The sequence below is a fragment of the Panulirus ornatus genome, chromosome 43 (assembly GCF_036320965.1).
Source record: "Panulirus ornatus isolate Po-2019 chromosome 43, ASM3632096v1, whole genome shotgun sequence".
Classification (NCBI taxonomy): domain Eukaryota; kingdom Metazoa; phylum Arthropoda; class Malacostraca; order Decapoda; family Palinuridae; genus Panulirus; species Panulirus ornatus.
In genome coordinates, this window is record NC_092266.1 from 16,396,630 (window position 1) to 16,413,256 (window position 16,627).

The 16,627-nt window shown below is 52.3% G+C and overlaps 1 protein-coding gene across 2 annotated transcripts in view; it reads left to right on the top strand.

The window, feature by feature from the left end:
- Nucleotides 1-16,627, top strand: part of LOC139762345 (tyrosine-protein kinase transmembrane receptor Ror2-like) — a 422,639-nt gene that overhangs the window by 98,848 nt on the left and 307,164 nt on the right. For both annotated transcript variants that reach the window (XM_071687040.1, XM_071687041.1), the window contains exon 3: nt 322-375. In XM_071687040.1, the coding sequence (XP_071543141.1) occupies nt 322-375 (54 nt within the window). The remainder of the gene's footprint in view (nt 1-321; nt 376-16,627) is intronic.

The window sequence follows — 16,627 nt, forward strand, 5'->3', positions numbered from 1 at the left end:
GGGGAGGCCTGGGCTGAACATGGTCGTTATACAACGATGATGGTAGTAGTTAGTTACAAATGGTCGTTTATGGTTTCATGGCCGTTAGGGTCAATGGTACTAATTACTTGCTCATGGTCGTTACAAGCGTTTAGTTGCGGTGGTTGCTGCCGTCTTGTGGGTGAAGGGTGACCGTACCTAATAACCCCAGGGTCGTTAGGGCTGGTTGTGGCGGTTAAATGCCCTTGATCATTTAGAAATGGCGTTGTTAACGGTCGTTACTGTGACCTGTGGCAAGATATGTGTGACCCAGCCTAACCCTTCTCCCTTCTTCCCTCACAGGTTTCCTGGAGTCGATCGAGGTCCAACCAGACAACAAGGAGGCATCCACCACAGGTAAGCCAAGTGCATCTAGTGTCTGCTGTGGTGGCCCATCAGCATCGTCCCTCCCTCATCTGGTGTCTGCTGTGGTGGCCCACCAGCATCCTCCCTCCCTCATCTGGTGTCTGCTGTGTTGGCTATCAGCATCCTCCCTCCCTCATCTGGTGTCTGCTGTGGTGGCCCACCAGCATCCTCCCTCCTTCATCTGGTGTCTGCTGTGGTGGCCCACCAGCATCCTCCCTCCCTCATCTGGTGTCTGCTGTGTTGGCTATCAGCATCCTCCCTCCCTCATCTGGTGTCTGCTGTGGTGGCCCACCAGCATCCTCTCTCCCTCATCTTTCTCGTGTCTTGTTTAGTGTCTCCTTCTCTTTAGGAGTTAATTATCCCTCCTGTTGTGTAGTTTATGAATTATTCCTTCTGTTGAGGGCTTTACGAGTCCTCCTGTTGAGAGGTTTAGCCTTTCCTCCTGTTGAGGAGTAATGATTCCTCCTGTAGAAGAAGAAGAAGAAGAAGAAGAAGAAGAGTATGAAGAAGCAGTCTCATCCCTTAACCTGTTTTCAATGGAATTTCCTTTTCATTAAGTTCCCTTCCCCCACCATCTCTCTTCCCCCACCACCCACCTTCCCCCACGACCCACCTTCCCCCACCACCCACCTTCCCCCACCACCACCACGAACTGTTGAAAAGGTTAGGAAAAAAATATCACAGCCATTTTTTTGTATCAGGAGTCTGGATACGTATATTGTGTCAGTCAGGTTGACGGAGGAAGGGAGGGGTCGGTTTGAGTCGCTGTTGACGAAGACGACAGTGTAATCCCTGACGGAGAAGGGGGGACGGGGGGGGTGATGATGATGGTGTCGTTCGAGGGAACAACTTACGACGACTGGGTGACGATGGTTGGCCACAGCTGCTGACCATGGTGGGTGACCGGACCACGCACATAAACACACACACTCACACACACACACACACACACACACACACACACACACACACACACACGTCAACATTTAAGCCATTTTTTCCTTTTTTCTTTTTTTTTTTTAGTTATTGGGGACCATAGCGGAGGAGCTTGTTCCTTCGAGATGACAGCTTGGTGAGGGGTGTTGTCATGTGGTTGGGACGGAGGCGTCGGGGGACGTCGAGGTGGCTCGGGTGGTTGGGTCGGTAGTGGACGGGTCGACGGCACACCACCTCCAGTCGCCAGGGCATCATCACGCCCAGAGAGAGCGAAGTCTGCGCCGTCGCGCTCAGAGGGTTGAACGCGCAGTGACCTCTCCGGGCGCAGTCATCACCGGTCATCCCTCCGGGAGCCGCCGACGACACCTGCGGAGGAGATGACGACAGGTGGTGGTGATGCCGCAGGAGGGGCTGTCTTGGGTGGCGGCGTAGGTGGGGTGAGTGGCTCCTGGGTCAGGGGCGGGGCGGTGTGATGCTGGCCCACGGTGGTGTCGAGCAGTGGGGAGGAGGCCCAATAGGGTGCAGGGCGAGGGGGAGGGGAAGCTGGTGGAGGACGAGGGGAAGGCTGAGGGTGGTGGGGCAGGTGGTGCGCGACGAGGGGAGTGGCACGTGGTGGAGGACACGCGAGTGTAGAGTGGGGGTTGGGGGTGAATGTTGGAGAATGAAGGGAAAATGGAGATGGGGGAGGTTGAAGTAGAAGGGAGGGAGGTGGCGTGAAGCAGCGGGGTTGGGAGGGAGGGAGGGGAAGCGGTAGCTGCTTTGCAGCTGACGGGCCTGGGATGCACCGACCCTCTCCCATCCCATCCCCGGGAGGGAGGCGCGGGGAGGGGCAGGAGATGCGGAAGGGTATAGAGGGTTAACTGTGTTGGAAGGGAGGGTCTCTCTCTCTCTCTCTCTCTCTCTCTCTCTCTCTCTCTCTCTCTCTCTCTCTCTCTCTCTCTCTCTCGTGGTGGATGAGTCAGTACTGGGGAACTGCCTCAAGGATATATGATGCTGTGTGTGGCGGGGTGTGTGGGTATGATGGCTGGGTGTATCGAGATACAGTAGGGGGGTGTATATGTGATGGCTGGGTGTATTGAGATACAGTGGGGGGTGTTTACATGATGGCTGGGTGTATGATGTAGGTGGTTATGTCTTAAGGATGGCTGGATATCTTTAGATGCAGTAAGGCGTACCTGAGGGATGGCAGAGTGTTGGCAGGTGTGGATGTAGAACTTTTGGTCGTCCATGGAACGGTGGGCAGAGAAGCAGGGCAGGACTCCCGGAGGAAATGCTTCCCATGTTTGAACGATTTGGACGAGGTATCTTGGGATGTGGGGAGGTAAAGTTCTGCAGAGGTTGTGTGTAGGTTGTCTGAAATACGTAGCAGGGTGTATTAGGCTGTCTGAGGTATATAGGAGGATGTATAGGGGTGTAGTTAGGCTGTCTCAAGTACCGAGCAAGGTGTATAAGGGTGTAGCAAGCTGTCTGAACGGTGCCTGGCAGGGATGATGCTCTCTGAATACTTGGTTGGGTGTATGGGAGTCTTATCAGGCCCTGTTTGTTGTTAAGGGTACTTAGCAGAATTAATAGGGTATATTAGGCTGTGTGTGAAGGATGGGGATGGTATCAGGCTGGATATGGAGGGAGGTTGCTGGCTTTGTCAGAGGGTTATCTAGTAGAGTGTGTGGGTTGTATGAACAGAGGTGTGTTTGGCACGACCTTTGTAGTGGAGTGGGGGTATAAAGTGGAATATTCTAAGGAGTGTTTAGTTAGATGCGTGTAAAGCAAGCTGTGTTAAGGAGGTGTAGAGGTTGGTATGGGTGTGGAGCACTGTGTCTGAATGGTAATTGGACGTAGAGTTTAAGGGGATGTGTTGCGACTTGGTAGAGGCAGTGTGTGGAGGATGGTCGGCAGGGATTTGCTGGGATGTAATTGGCTCTCTCTGAAGGATGGTCTGTAGGATGTGTTAGGGATTCAGTAGGCTTTCTGTGGCAGTGAGTATGTGGAGGTTTAACAAGATCCGTGGGAAATATGTTTGTTATGACACTTGGGTGTCTTTTGGGGCGAATCTGAAGAGCATTGTTTGGCCAGGTATGTGGGGAGAGATGGGATGGGGTTGGATGTATGTGCGTGTGAATAGTTTTGGCTGTGTACGAAGGTTGTAGTGTGGTGTAGTGAGGAGTGTCTGAAGAGTGTTGGACATTGCTTACAGAGCTGCAGAAGGCTGCCCGAAGGGTATGTGAAATACTGGATTCGAATGATTTGTGGCGTTGTTTGTGAAGGTTTACGGGAGGTCTTTGGGGCGGTCGTGGAAAGCATGTATGGGGGAGGTATGTGAGTGTTGAGGGAAAATGTCTCTGGGGATGTGGGGAGGTATCTGGGTATTGAGGAAGGACGTGTATGCGGAGGTATCCCCGTGTTGTGAAGTGGTGTGGATAACATTAATGGTTTAATGAAATAACTGCAGCCAAAGGCTGGAAATATACGAAGAGATAGACAACACTGAAGTTATGAGGGGATGGTGGAGGGAGGTTAAACAGACAGTCTGTATACAAACAGTGGGGTGGCAGTGTATAGAGAGTATTGATGATGGTCACAATGGTTGAGATGGGGCTGTTTTTGTGGCGGTGTGAACTAGCTCGGATGCGTTCGATGCGGTTGTGGTACCGAATGGTAACTCGGGGACGGGGGATCTTCGTTGGTAAGAGGTGACGGGGGCGACATTGTGCGGTAGTTTCCTGAAACTGTCGGTGAGGTCTAGATAAATGGTTGGAGGGAGTCAGGAGGACCGGTGTGTTGAGCGCTTTTTGACAGGTGGTGGAAAAGGGATCGAGGATCAGCGTGCCTTTTTCCAGTACATTTTCTGGTTGGTACTTTTATGTGGTGGATAGGGAGGGCGACCAGGCGCGGGAGGCAAAAGCCAGCTTGGGAAGAGTGAAAGTTATTTATGTAGACATTCTTGAGTAAAGGCGAGAGGGAGGCCAAGTGCACGTAGAGACAGTTGCTAGAGGATTTGTCGATGATGCTAAAGTACATTTCTTTACATCTTCTTCCTGTATATCGTCAGGGGTGACACCGAGAAGCTTGGTGAACGGAACAAATCTGGAGTAGGGTTGGGGGTTACTGAGACAGTAGATGGGATAAGGGTGGAAGCGAGAGTGATGTGCATGGTTAATAGCGTTGCTTTGGTTGATGGTGATGTGGCTGGAGGTGTGTTGAGGGTGTAGAGAAGAGCGATGAAGTCTGGAGAAGTGTCGTCAGCGCGGAGACTTATGGTGGAGTCGTCGACACATTGACGTCGAGCCGTTGCGCTTACCAGGGTATCACTCACGTGGATGAGGGAGCACAAGGCTCCCAGCTTCGTGTCTAGTGGTACGCATAACACTTGTCCTCAGTCCAGGGTAGATGGCGCTGTCGACGATGGTGTTGGTCGGAAGCTCTGGTGAAGCCAGCGAGAGTGTGAACCACAGAGATCTCGCATCTCTCCCTTGGCTGCGATCAAGTCTTAAGAAGTTGACGACGCAGTGATTAATGTAGGAGCTCTTCATGTTACCAAACTGTGGTGGGTCTTTGCAACTTGTTGTGTCTGTTGTAAGTCTCGTCAGACACGAAACTTTCGTAGGATAACGAGGATATCGGAGCGACGGCAACGGGATTTCTCACTCCGCGAGAAATAGTGTGAGTGTTCAGCAGGATTCGTGCGGGTGTGAGGGCAGGTATGAGGGTTGTGAGGAGAATGTAAGTCTGGTAGTAAAGAGCGACACTGGACCGAGTTAGAGATGTAGAACACATGTAGGGAAGTATGTGGATGGGCTCATTTGCCATGTTGGCCGTGGATGGAGTAGATAGCATCAGAGCGTAGGTACCTGGGGGGGGATTGAAGAACACGGTTGGTGTGGATAGCCAGCGGGGTTGTGAGGCAAAATGACATGTGAGGGGAAAGGTACATTTCTCTCTTTGGTGATGGTGGAGGCGGGGGGAGACTACGTCAGCGATTGGTACGACGGCAGCAGCACACTCCTGCAGATGCACTGCCGCCCAGAGTCTCCACACAATCATTGTGGGATTTCTGTACTTGATGTTAGGGGCAGGATGGGGAGGAGGGGTTGTGGCTGGGGAGGTGTCCCAGGCTGGCCTGTGGAAAGAGGGTGCGGTAGACAAGGGTGTGCTTACCCAGCTCTGTTGTTGTGGTGAAGTATGCGCGGTATATGGTCGGCGTGAGGGCGCGTTCCCTTGGTGATGTACGACCGTAATGGCACTGGGATTTATTGGTATAATTCATTGTAGTTTATCGTCGTATTTACTGGGTAGGCCACCAACCCCGCCGGTGTTGTCCGGCTTTTGTGCACCGGGTTATTACTGGCTTTTGTGTGGTCGGTCGTTACTGGCCTTTTGTTGCACAGTTAATTACCCACACAAAATAGCCTTGCCTTACGGTTTAAAACTGACCGGGGAGGGCTGTGTGCACACTTGGCCTCACCAGTGGCAGGCCCCGGGTGCTGGGGTACCTGCTCGAATACCCTCATCCGTAACACGCACCGTACGCAGATGCCTTCTATACCCCGCCGGACTGAGTCGTGTGTATTTATACACGGGACATACAAGCGTATGGCAGGACGTCGCAAGACTTCAAATCCACGCTTACACACGGCCGTCGATGGCAAGTTGTCGTGTTTACGTATGTTCCCATCTGCGCTTCATGCTGACCATCTGCGCCCCGTGCTGACCGACTGCGCTCCATGCTAACCACCTCTGCTCCAGTTGACCATCTGCACTCCATGCTGACCATCTACGCTTCATGCTGACCGTCAGCGCTCCATGCTGACCATCTGCGCTCCATGTTGACTATCTGCGCTCAGTGATGATGTAATATAACGTTCCTAATGTGTGTTTTTTTTTTTAGGTGCTCATACACCAGTGTGGGAGACTGCACAGCTTTTTAGTCGTCTCGCGCCCGTGCGGGACTGATGAATATGCACGTGCATATGGGTGCGTGTTGCTGCAGATTAGAATGATCGATTATAAGGTCCCGGATATGATAGACACACACACACACACACACACACACACACACACACACACACACACAGATCCGCGCATGCCCACACCTGAGGTCAGCCAGGAGAGGAAAGTGAGGGAAAAAAAAAAGTAAAAAGGTAAAAGGTTTATCGGGAAAATTGCATCCCGAGGTGGATGGTGCGTCTGGATGAGTTATTACTGGAGGCTGATACACTTTTGTTATTAGGTTGTCCTAGGGGAGGGAGGGGTTACTGCTGCTGCTGCTGTTGTTATCATGGCTGTTACTGTTACTGTTGTTGTCGTGGCTGCTCCTGTTACTGTTGCTGTTGCTGTTGTTGTCGTGGCTGCTACTGTTACTGTTGCTCTTGCTGTTGTTGTCGTGGCTGCTACTGTTGCTGTTGTCGTGGCTGTTACTGTTACTGTTGTTGTCGTGGCTGCTCCTGTTACTGTTGCTGTTGTTGTCGTGGCTGCTTCTGTTACTGTTACTGCTGTTGTCGGAGCTGCTCCTGTTACTGTCGTAGCATTTGACGGTGCTGTTATCATAGCTGCTTGAGGGATTGTTGCTGTTGCTGCTGCTGCTGTCCTGGCTGCTCTCGGTGGTGTGACTTTGCAGCTGTGCTCTTAATGCTGTTCCTGGTACAGGCGACCGAGTGCCCCTCCCACGTTATACACACGAGGCCACCTGACGTGGCCCTCGACCTTGACGTCCGCAAAGGCCGACGTAGGACCCACCCGTTCCACCTGCTGCGCCTCCTACAGGGTCAACCCACTACCAACACGTTGATGTCATTGATTACGTTGTTCGTACGTTCTTGACGCTGTTTAGGTTTTGGACGCGAGTTTTGTGGCGATGCGTTCATGTCTCCAGCAGGCAAGGATGGACAGACGCTGTCTCCCCCCCCCCCCCCCCTCCCCGGGTGCCTCCAGCTGCTGTTTCTGGTGTTGTCACCGCTGCTAATACTGTTTTGTGGTGGTGGTAGCAGGGCGGGGACGCAGTTGTCATCTGCACTGGAAGCTGTTGTGGTGGTGTGGATGGTATGTGGTGATGGTGAGGGTGAAGATGGGTCATGTGGATGGTGGTCATAGTGGTAGTTAGTGGCTGTGATGGGTGGTGATGGTTGATAATGGTGGTAGTGAGTGGCTGTAATGGGTGGTGATGGTTGGTGATGGTGGTAGATAGTGGCTGATATGGGTGGCAGTGGTTGGTGATGATGGTGTAGTTAGTGGCTGTGACGGGTGATGATGGTTGGTGATGGTAATAGTGGCTGTGATGGTTGGTGATGGTGGTAGTTAGTGGTATAGTTAGTGGCTGTGATGGGTGGTGATGGTTGGTGGTGTCGGCGTTGATTGTTGGTGATGGAGTTGGTGGAGGTAGTTAAGATGGGTGGTTGTGGTGTAGAAGGTGAAGGAATATTAGGTGGTGATGGTTGTGATGGAGATGGGATGGAGCTACGTCAGTTTTTTGTTATATTTAGCGGTGTTGTGGTGGAGGGAGTTCACCCGCTCTTGTGACTCTACGTTGTTCTCACGTTCTGTGACCTTTGTTGACCTTTGTTATCTTCTGATGCCGCCGGTCGTTCTGTTGATTAACGTGCTCTGTCGGGCCTGGTTTAGTGACCTCTCGTGCTGGTCATTATCCTGATGGTTGTCATTGTGAGAGGAGGAGGGAGGGACGGAGGAGGAGGAGGAGGAGGAGGAGGAGGAGGAGGGGGTGTTCGAACCTCCCTGGGTGACGGGGCAGATGGGAGGTCAAAATGTTCATTTTTGGAGCACGACGGGTTCGATCCTCGACCCTTAGCCTCTTTATTTGACGGTCAGGTCAGAGGTCACGCCGTCACGCAACACAAGGGTCGTACCCTCGTGTTGAAGGGGTTAAATGGGTGATATGACCTAATCCGTGTGGCAGGGCCGACTGGCGCTGCGGGGTGGGGTGGGGCGGTGCAGTGCGGGGCGAGGCGAGGCGAGGCGGTACAGGGCGAGGTGGGGCGGGGCGAGGCGGTACGGGGCGAGGTGGGGAGGACCAAGAATGGTCTTGCGGGACCCCAGCCAATTTCCTATTTTTGCCCCCCACTCCAAATGTGATTGTGATAACGGCCGACCGGACCTGTAATTGACCCGCGGGCTGAGGCTGGTGATGGATGTCGCCCGCCCGTCCACAGCCCCGCTGGATGTTGCTGACCCCGGAACATGCGCCAGGGAGAGAGAGAGAGAGAGAGAGAGAGAGAGAGAGAGAGAGAGAGAGAGAGAGAGAGAGAGAGAGAGAGAGAGAAGGGGAGGGGGGCGCTTTTAGATATCTCAAAGATAGGACGTGAAGGTCCGTGAGGTGGGGCTTGGGTGAGCGGATAATGAGAGGGGACGGGAGAGAGAGACAGTCACTCGGGTCGTGATTGGAGACAGACGACCGTTGTTTGTTGCCGGGGGAAGACCGGTGAGGCTGATGGGGGCGAGTGACGGGCGGACAGGTGACCAGCTGGACAGGGCAGTGTAGGACGGGCGGGTAGAGTGATAGGAGGAGGAGGGACGACCCCTAGATCTGAGGCAATAGGGATTGGCAAAGGGGGGCGGCGAGGAGGGGCGGGGGAGACGTAAAGAGATTAAGGGAAGAGGAGATAAAGGTGAGGCTCAGAGGCAGAGGAGATAGTGGCGGAGGAATTAGGGTGGTAGATAAAGTACTGAATGTGGGCAGGACGATGGTAGATGAGGCGTCGATTGTGAGCTGGGATGGTAGAGGAGGGGTGGAAGGGAGGGTAATATGGGAGGGAAGGGAGTGAGGTCGTCAGGTGTAGGAGAAGGTCGAATGGCTGGTCAGGTGCGAATTGGTAGTTTAGTTGATGGGTCGATATTGATATGAGGAAGGACAGAGTAAGGTGGAGTGGTAGATGATGAGTGGACGAGGGTAGAGGGGATGGTGGTAGATGGATGTTTGGAGGGAGGGAGGGAGGAAGGGGGCAAGATGGTTAGGTCGGGGGTTGGAAGTAGAGGAGACGTGGGTGACGGTCGTGGTGCCAGGTAGAGACACCAGGCGAACCTGACGTCAACAAATTGAATGCTGGAGAGAGAGGTCACTGGGGGGGGGGGTGTATAAGGGAGGGTCTGTGTGTGAATGATGGAGGATGAAGGTGAGAGTGGATGGAGAGAGAGAGAGAGAGAGAGAGAGAGAGAGAGAGAGAGAGAGAGAGAGAGAGAGAGAGAGAGCCTGGAGGGGAGGGGAGGTTGAGGGGCTATGGCTTGAGGCTGCATCATGGCTGGTTCCCCCCTCTCTCTCCCCCAGCACAGTGCTCCCGTCTGACGCCGTAACTCCCGGTGGAGGGAGTGAGTGGCGGTGCTCCTCGCAGTGATGGAGGCCAGGAACCAGCCCGCTCCCCGCATTACGTCACCCATAAATAATTGGCACGGAGGTTTTCCCCTCCCCTCCTCCTCCTCCCCCGCCCGCTACACCGCCGCCATAGTGGGACGGCGTAATGTGAGTTGCGGCTGGAAATGCGGTGCCGTATTCCCGGAGTTTGCTCGTAAAGATACGGGCGCCGCTGTGATTAGTGGGCGTGGCGCCCTGGCTTTTACGCTATGGTGAATAATCAGATCTGGACTGCTCTCGCTCTCTGCTCTGGGCGGGATATATATATATATATATATATATATATATATATATATATATATATATATATATATATATATATATATATATATATATGTATATATATATGAGAGAGAGAGAGAGAGAGAGAGAGAGAGAGAGAGAGAGAGAGAGAGAGAGAGAGATTGTCCGTCTGTTTTCACAAACGTGAGAGTTCCGTTTTCGTAGGTTTGCCTGGTAGGCCTCTGTGTGTGCTTCCCCGTGACAGGTGGATGAACATGGTGAAAAAACGGTACAGGAGGAGAGGGGTGGGTGAGGAGACATACGTGGACCAGCAGAGGAGTCGGTCGGGGGGAGTCGGGTGCATGTGCTCGCTCGATCTGCGGTCCCGCCTTTTGAACTGCCAACTTCTTGCAAGTCGTGATGACTAGAGTGTGGTTTGTAATTTCCTCCGTGGATGACACCGCTGGAAATACGACGTAGATTGAGCCATGGAAGTCAGTCATATTACTGCATTCCTGAGAGCTTTCCCTCAGTGGGCTAGTGTCCTCAACAGCTTGAGGCTCTGGGTCCGGCCGCAGAGCAGCTACCACGTCATCTCTGAATTAGATATTTACATGATGTTACGTACTCAACTTGGGGAAACACCTGCTGGAGATGTGAGTCGGGGTTGTGAGGAGGCTGGAGTGAGTGAGTGAGATGATGACGCTCGAATTTTTGAGGTTCATGGGGTGGTGTGGCAGGATTCTAATGTCTCTGTGGTGATGGACTGGACTGGGTCGTAGCACTGACGCTGGAAGTGGTTGAGGGAACGCACTGCATGACAGACGTGTGGGGCAGTCAGGCTGGAAGTGAGGGGTTGGGTCTTGGGAGGGAAGGGGAGCTGGAAGTGAGGGATCGGGTCATGGAAGGGAAGGGGAGCTGGAAGTGAGGGGTTGGGTCTTGGAACTGAAGGGAGGTTAAGAGTAATTGGTTGGATCATGGAAGGGGAAGGAGGCTAGAAGTGAGAGGCCGGGTTCTGGAAGGGGAGGGAGGGTAGAAATAGAAAGTTGGGTCCTGGAAGAGGATGGAGGCTGGAAGTGAGGGATTGAGCTTCTGGAAGAAGATTGAGGCTGGAAGTGAGGGGGTCGGGTTCTGGAATGGCAGGGAGGCTGGAGGTGAAGGGACGGATCCTGGAATAGCAGGGAGGCTGGAGGTGAGTGGACTTCGGGTCCTGGAATGGCATGGAGGCTTTGAGGTGAAGGGGTCGGTTGGGTCCTCAGTAAGGAGTATAACTGGAGCCAAGTTTGTCAAGGAGGTCTACGAAGCACCAGGAGAATGAAGCGGGCGTGATACGCGGCGGGTAATCTCGACCAGGATCTTAGTCTGTTGAATGAGGTAAGTGCAGTGTTAGCAGCTTATGTGGAACATGGAAACACTCGCGGTGTTACACTGTCAGTGAGGTTTGGGATCCATGTTGTGGCCTCTGGAGGAATACCAGAATTTAGAAGGTTATGATACGGACGATGTTGTTGTTTGTTTGTTTGAGATTAAACCTCCCTACAACTCGGGAGGTGCGGTGCCCTCTGCTCTAGGGCGGCCCCACGGTGGTGAGGGACCTGAGCACTGGGCCTAGAGGGTTGGGCTTGTTATCTCCCCCGGCCCCACACGAGAGCCAGGCTCCCTCCAGTACAAACGAGTTTGTCGGTCCTGATGCAGTGTGCCGTACGATATGAACATTGCTAAAAAAAAATTCCAATGACTTGGAATTTTTTTTTCTTTTACCAAGGTTGATAACTCCTAATTTAGGTGTTGCACTCTACTACGAAGCGGAAGGACTTCACAAGAGAGTTATGGGATACAGAATCATGCCCTTAATGAATATGGGAACCCAACCGTGGATGTTATGTTTTCAACTTGCCACATGTGACATAGGATTTGGCACGATAGACAGACGCAGGACGTAGAACAGGACCAGTCGTAACACGAAAGAAGCGCGTCAGAGATGTAGGATTCGTGTGTTCGGATGACCTCACTTCTCGAGGGGCATTACAGTGCCCTGCCTGCGAAGGAGATAGGTTGGGTACTGAGAATTTTCAGAGCAAAGTGAAGCAGAACTTGTGACGGTCGTATTAGAAGGCACTTATCATCTCCAGACTGGAGCACCCCTTTGTGTTAGCTTCACCGCCGGGAGACGGAGAAATACCGTACGTTGTGGCGGGATTGTGCCGGTCGTTTTAAAGAATACACAGAGGAATTCAAACAGTAACAGACCATAGGGTATCTTCGAGGGTGCTTGCCATAGCGGAAGAGGTTGAAATTCCCCGATCACTGTGGTAAGAGTAGAAATACGTAGACATTAGAAAACTCTGTAAGGGAATCGTACCGTATTATGTGGTCTTCCAGTACCTTACGATGGCTCACCTGTCTGTGATCTGCCTGCCTGTGTTCCCGCCACTGAGAGCATTCAGACCCTAGGCACACGTCTGAATGCTGCTTCCCATAGATTGTGTGAGGATACCAGCCAAACGAGGATTAGCTTATATGATAATTCCTTTCCTTGAACAGCGAAGCTATGGAGGTCTCCACCATCTCTCGTCTCTCTTAAGGCAACATTTACCTTTGTAAGAGTCATGCCTGTAAACGCGTCAGTGGCTTTGATGGTAGGTCTTTGTATTTTTCTTGCCTTCTTTTTTTGCTTTCACTCGAGATGGCCATGAGTAGGCCATATTCCCGCCCGGATCTTATCGGTTGCCGAACAAAAACGGAAGGGGAAAAAAAATACCGCCCTGCAGTAAGGAAACAGTTGGTATTCAGTTCAATTCAGTGGAAACCATATTGTTCCCTCCCCCCCTCCACCTCTCTCTCTCTCTCTCTCTCTCTCTCTCTCTCTCTCTCTCTCTCTCTCTCTCTCTCTCTCCCGACGCTGTTAGCGAGAGCAGGTCTGTGTGATGGCGGGAGAGGAAATACGACGAGGGAGACTTATCCCAATAACAAATAACAGTGGTTACTCTAAGGGGCGGAAGCCAGAGTAGCGGCGGCCTTTGTCTCCAGATACAGGAGGATATTTGTCGTAAATGACAAGGCTTTATGTGCCGTATAAGTCAGCGTCAGGAGGACAGGTTCAGCGGGAGTGTGGCCGCCATTACCGTAATGTGTTTGGGGGAAGGAACACCATCCACCTTGTCGGCCGGGATTGACGCCGTGTCCTCAGTATTGGTCAATACCTTACCACAGCCGTCATCTCGCCGGCTTCCCTCCTCCTCCTCCTCCCGCGCCCCCGACAATGAGCGACCATTTACCGCATTTCTCAGGGTACAGCTATTGAGGCCATTCCCAACAGCCACTTTACTGGACTTGGCAAGAAGTGTGAGTGGTGAGGGAGTGGGGGCGGGATTGTGGGGTGTAGAGGGAGAAAGGGTGGGTCGCTGTGGGTTTGAGGGCCCGACACGCTTAGGTCTACCTGGCCGACAGTGGTGGGCAGACATTGAGTTACTCTGACGAGTTGTTGACGTGGCGCAACACAAGCGTCAGAACGTTGCTGTGTTGCAGGTCCTCTCGTGGATGGTGGTGGAGTCGTGTGTCTCGATGGGTTGTGCCAGACGTTTTTAGCGTTGCTGTCATCGTCCCATCACGTTCCTCGTGGTCCCCTCCCGTGAGCCGGACGTGGACGAGGCTTTTAGTGTCTGCGGTACCGGATCGTCCGGACTCGGTCGTGTGCAGCCTTCATCACCGCGACGGCCTGGTTGATGAGAGAGACGCTCGCGTGGCTCGTATAAAGTTATGTTCTTGATGAACACGTTAACGAGTCGTCAGTCCATTATACGTTTTATATCTTTATTTATTCTTTTTTTTTTTTTTTGCTGATAGAAGCTTGACAAGTTTGGGGTCATTGTATATGGCTGTTTCACCTGGTCACGCTGCTCGCTAACATTCTGCCACGTCGTGCATTCAAGAGCGAGTGGTCTTCATGTACAGGTTATGGATCAGAGGGAACCGGTGTTTCCCCAGTGTGTGGCTGGTATTACTGAGTGCAGGTCTTGCCTCGTCGCTCCAGCCGGTATGAAAGTGAACCTCCTTCAACAGTTGATTGTAGATCTTTATGGGAACTGAAGCTAAGAGCAAAATGATCACGTCAACAGGGGAACACTTGATTATACTGGATGATGCCTTCACAGCGTCAGTATACAGACCCAGACAAGTAGTGTCTTGCATGATTTGTTTGTATCGTGGGTTTTGATCTTTCATGGCTGCACTACTCCTAGTGTTATCTTGTAAGTCTGGTGTACTTGTGTTGTTATCTTGTAAGTCTGGTGTACTTGTGTTGTTATCTTGTAAGTCTGGTGTACTTGTGTTGTTATCTTGTAAGTCTGATGTATCCGCACTGGAGTCTCGTAATCCCACCGTAGCCGTGCTGTTATATTCTACGTCTGGTATACCCGTATATGTATCCTTTAAGGCAACGTTGGGCTGCACATTATTCACAGAAGATGAGGTCGTCAGGTATGTTAATTACAAGACATTTTACCGTGTTCACTCGTCTTGTGTACATGATTAACAGTAAGATTTGAGTTGCATGAGAGTCCTGTGTTGAGGTATTAATCTCCAAAGTATTTACGGACGCATTTGCATCTTTGTAAATGGTGGAGATGATAGTTCACTTGTCATTCCACTGTAAGAGTGTGATGTATATAATTCAACGATAAGTCGAATGGTGAGGGATTGAAGAGGTAAGGATTACATGTATTAACTTCCTTTAGGGAATGGTGGAAAGGTCGTGGCATTACTGGAAAGTGTCGAAAAGTTGGCAGGTGACGAGAGGTTGTGGAGGAGAATGGGTAGATGTGAGGGCGTGAGTCTGGAGTCTGCATTCGCCTGGGGGAACCTGTTTCACAGCCGTGGATTATTTCCTCCCAGGGGCACGGAGGTGAGGCATGGGTGTATATTAGCACGGTGACAGGGAGAGTGTGAGGCGTGTAGGAATGTGACACAGGCAGGGAGTAGGGGGAATGATAAATGTCGTGAGGGTGTGGACTAATGGGAAGGATGTGTGGGGGAGACAGCGAGTGATAGTGCGGGGAAGTGTATGGGTGACAGAGTCGCTTGTATGCAGATGTTGTTTACCGGACACCCACACTAACACAAGGACACATCCACACATATACTCACATATCATGTACACACCTACGTGTCCATGAGACTGGTAGGTCCCGCATGTGTCGAACTCTTTTCCCGTTCCACATGTCATGAACACACATGGAGACACACACACATATATACACATAACAAGTTGTTTTTATGAAGGCTCACGACTCCTGTTTTCATGGTTTCTTTGCGTCTCCGAGGTTGCAGCAGCAGTCCAAGCTGGGGCAGGGAAAGTGTGGAGTCCTTTGGATCGAGGATCTTAGCTGTGCTCTTTTCCGTCCATTGACATCCCTTGCCGAGGGTGACTCTCTTGCGGCGTTACCACCTACAGGCAGAGTCCGGTAACTTCTACACATACCATATGTATATGTACACACACGTGCACGCATATGTATATATATATACACAGAAACACTAGACACTCACTACGTCTCCGCTGACAGATATGAGAATTTGGATTGTTGATGCCTCACAATAAAGTGAGGGAGGATGTATCAAGGGTGACAGGCGAAAGGTTATATGCTGCACGGTGGACTGTTGTGTTGGAGGGCGGTTGTGAGAGGCTGGTGATAGGGCTGGGGAGGCGGCCACCTCCCCACCGCCGCTCCTTGTGCTGGGGGAGGAGGGAGGGTGGGTATCCGCCCACTTGTGCTCGGGTGGGAGGGGCGGGTTGTTGCCCCGTGAAGATGTACGAGGCTTGAGGGAGCCCTGACACGTAGTCGTAGTCCCAGTTGTCTGTCCTTCCTCTCCCTCCCTCTTCCTCACTCCTTGTAGTCCCGGGCTGTCCTCCATCTTCTTCCCTCCTTGTAGTCCCAGGCTGTCCTCCCTCTCCCTCCTTCCTTGTAGTCCCGCGCTGTCCTCCATCTTCTTCCCTCCTTGTAGTCCCGGGCTGTCCTCCATCTTCTTCCTTCCTTGTAGTCCCAGGCTGTCCTCCCTCTCCTTCCTTCCTTGTAGTCCCGCGCTGTTCTCCATCTCCCTCCCTCCTTGTAGTCCCGCGCTGTTCTCCATCTCCCTCCCTCCTTGTAGTCCCGGGCTGGCCCAACTTCCTCCCTCCCTAGCCTCTCGTACCTCCTGCCCCGGACGATTGTTGGGGGGGTATTATCCCTCACGACGCCGGGACCCGGCTGACACACGGGGGCTGCCCCGCTGCCCCACCAGGCCACCAGTGTTGACCCCCCACGGTTCTGCCGGTCCTGTTTACCGGACGAGCCTCGTACAGCCACGACATATGTCTCGTGCCATCGTTTGTCCGGTCATGTGAGCATGATGAACGGGTGTGAGTATAGACACGGTGTATGTGAGCATGATGAACGGGTGTGAGTAGAGACGCGGTTTATGTGAGCTTGATGAACGGGTGTGAGTATAGACACGGTTTATGTGAGCATGATGAACGCGTGTGAGTAGAGACGCGGTTTATGTGAGCATGATGAACGGGTGTGAGTATAGACACGGTGTATGTGAGCATGATGAACGGGAGTGAGTAGAGACACGGTTTATGTGAGCATGATGAACGGGTGTGAGTAGAGACACGGTTTATGTGAGCATGATGAACGGGTGTGAGTATAGACACGGTTTATGTGAGCATGATGAACGCGTGTGAGTAGAGAC